The sequence below is a fragment of the Microtus ochrogaster genome, chromosome 1, assembly GCF_000317375.1.
Source record: "Microtus ochrogaster isolate Prairie Vole_2 chromosome 1, MicOch1.0, whole genome shotgun sequence".
NCBI classification, from domain to species: Eukaryota; Metazoa; Chordata; class Mammalia; order Rodentia; family Cricetidae; genus Microtus; species Microtus ochrogaster.
This window is the reverse complement of record NC_022009.1, coordinates 97,546,519-97,548,548: the sequence shown is the minus strand read 5'-3', so window position 1 is coordinate 97,548,548 and position 2,030 is coordinate 97,546,519. Positions and strand designations below refer to the sequence as shown.

General features: G+C 46.2%; 1 protein-coding gene across 1 annotated transcript; it reads left to right on the top strand.

The window, feature by feature from the left end:
- The first annotated feature begins 202 nt into the window (after positions 1–202).
- On the top strand, positions 203–1,708 carry LOC101985375 (tubulin alpha-1 chain). Its single transcript, XM_005344184.3, has one exon. It carries the CDS (start codon positions 265–267, stop codon positions 1,513–1,515), a length of 1,251 nt encoding a protein of 416 aa, XP_005344241.2. The 5' UTR covers positions 203–264; the 3' UTR covers positions 1,516–1,708.
- Positions 1,709–2,030: the final 322 nt, after the last annotated feature.

The window sequence follows — 2,030 nt, the reverse complement described above, 5'->3', positions numbered from 1 at the left end:
GCTCTCAGAGTTCAGCAGATATTCTTGTTGTATTTCTCCTCCTTAGTAGGAAAGCATCATGGTGCAGCTCAGAACTTTTAGGGATCAGTTGTGTGTTCTGATATCATTATTTTTCATCTCTAAGAAACTAGCAATTTTAGATTAAAACCTTTCATTATGCCATTATTTAAAACTTATATTAAGAAATAGAATATGCGTGTCCAGATCGGCAATGCCTGCTGGGAACTCTACTGCCTGGAACATGGCATCCAGCCTGACGGCCAGATGCCAAGTGACAATACCATTGAGGGAGGAGACGACTCCTTCAACACCTTCTTCAGTGAGACAGGCGCTGGCAAGCACGTGCCCCGGGCAGTGTTTGTAGACCTGGAGCCCACGGTTATTGATGAGGTTCGCACTGGTACCTACCGCCAGCTCTTCCACCCTGAGCAGCTCATCACAGGCAAGGAAGATGCTGCCAATAACTATGACCGTGGCCACTACACCATTGGCAAGGAGATCATCGACCTCGTCTTGGACAGAATTCGCAAGCTGGCCGACCAGTGCACAGGTCTTCAGGGCTTCTTGGTCTTCCACAGCTTTGGCGGGGGAACTGGCTCTGGGTTCACCTCCCTGCTGATGGAGAGGCTCTCTGTTGATTACGGAAAGAAGTCCAAGCTGGAGTTCTCCATCTACCCAGCCCCCCAGGTTTCCACCGCTGTGGTTGAGCCCTACAACTCCATCCTCACCACCCACACCACCCTGGAGCACTCTGATTGTGCCTTCATGGTGGACAACGAGGCCATCTATGACATCTGTCGTAGAAACCTCGACATTGAGCACCCCACCTACACTAACCTAAATAGGTTGATAGGTCAAATTGTGTCCTCCATCACTGCTTCCCTCAGATTTGATGGAGCCCTGAATGTTGACCTGACAGAATTCCAGACCAACCTGGTGCCCTACCCTCGCATCCACTTCCCTCTGGCCACATATGCCCCTGTCATCTCTGCTGAGAAAGCCTACCATGAGCAGCTTTCTGTAACAGAAATCACCAATGCCTGCTTTGAGCCAGACAACCAGATGGTGAAATGTGACCCTCGCCACGGTAAATACATGGCTTGCTGCCTGCTGTACCGTGGTGACGTGGTTCCCAAAGATGTCAATGCTGCCATTGCCACCATCAAGACCAAGCATACCATCCAATTTGTGGACTGGTGCCCCACTGGCTTCAAGGTTGGCATTAATTACCAGCCTCCCACTGTGGTACCTGGTGGAGACCTGGCCAAGGTCCAGAGAGCTGTGTGCATGCTGAGCAACACCACAGCCATCGCTGAGGCCTGGGCCCGCCTAGATCACAAGTTTGATCTGATGTATGCCAAGCGTGCCTTTGTGCACTGGTATGTGGGTGAGGGCATGGAGGAGGGGGAGTTCTCTGAGGCCCGTGAAGACATGGCTGCCCTGGAGAAGGATTATGAGGAGGTTAGTGTGGATTCTGTTGAAGGAGAGCGTGAGGAAGAAGGAGAGGAATACTAAATTAAATGTCACAAAGGTGCTGCTTTTACAGGGAAGTTTATTGTGTTCCAACATAAAAAATGTGGTCTGATCAGCTAATCTGTATGTGGCAATGTGTGCTTTCATACAGTTACTGACTTATGCTTTAAAATGAAGGATTTGTCATAGACCCAAGCCATCCATTTCACTGATAGATTTTAAATAAAATACTCCCTGTCTTAAAAAAAAAAGAAATAGAATATGCGTGACATCACTTAAATGATATTCCAACCCGTTGACAAACTCTCCTTTGTAAAAAGACAAACTCTAATGTTGAAAAATATGTAAAACAATGTTGGTTAATTTCTTACCCTTTTCTCACTCTTTCCTTTGCTTATTAAATGATTTTGATTCTCTATTTCATCTAGTCTTAGGAGCGTACTCTAGTTAATCACAACATATCAAAAATTTTAATTAAATTTATCTATAAGACACATGAATTTGATCCCACTGGTGAACAGAGATCAAATAACTGACATCTTATGACTGCACTAATT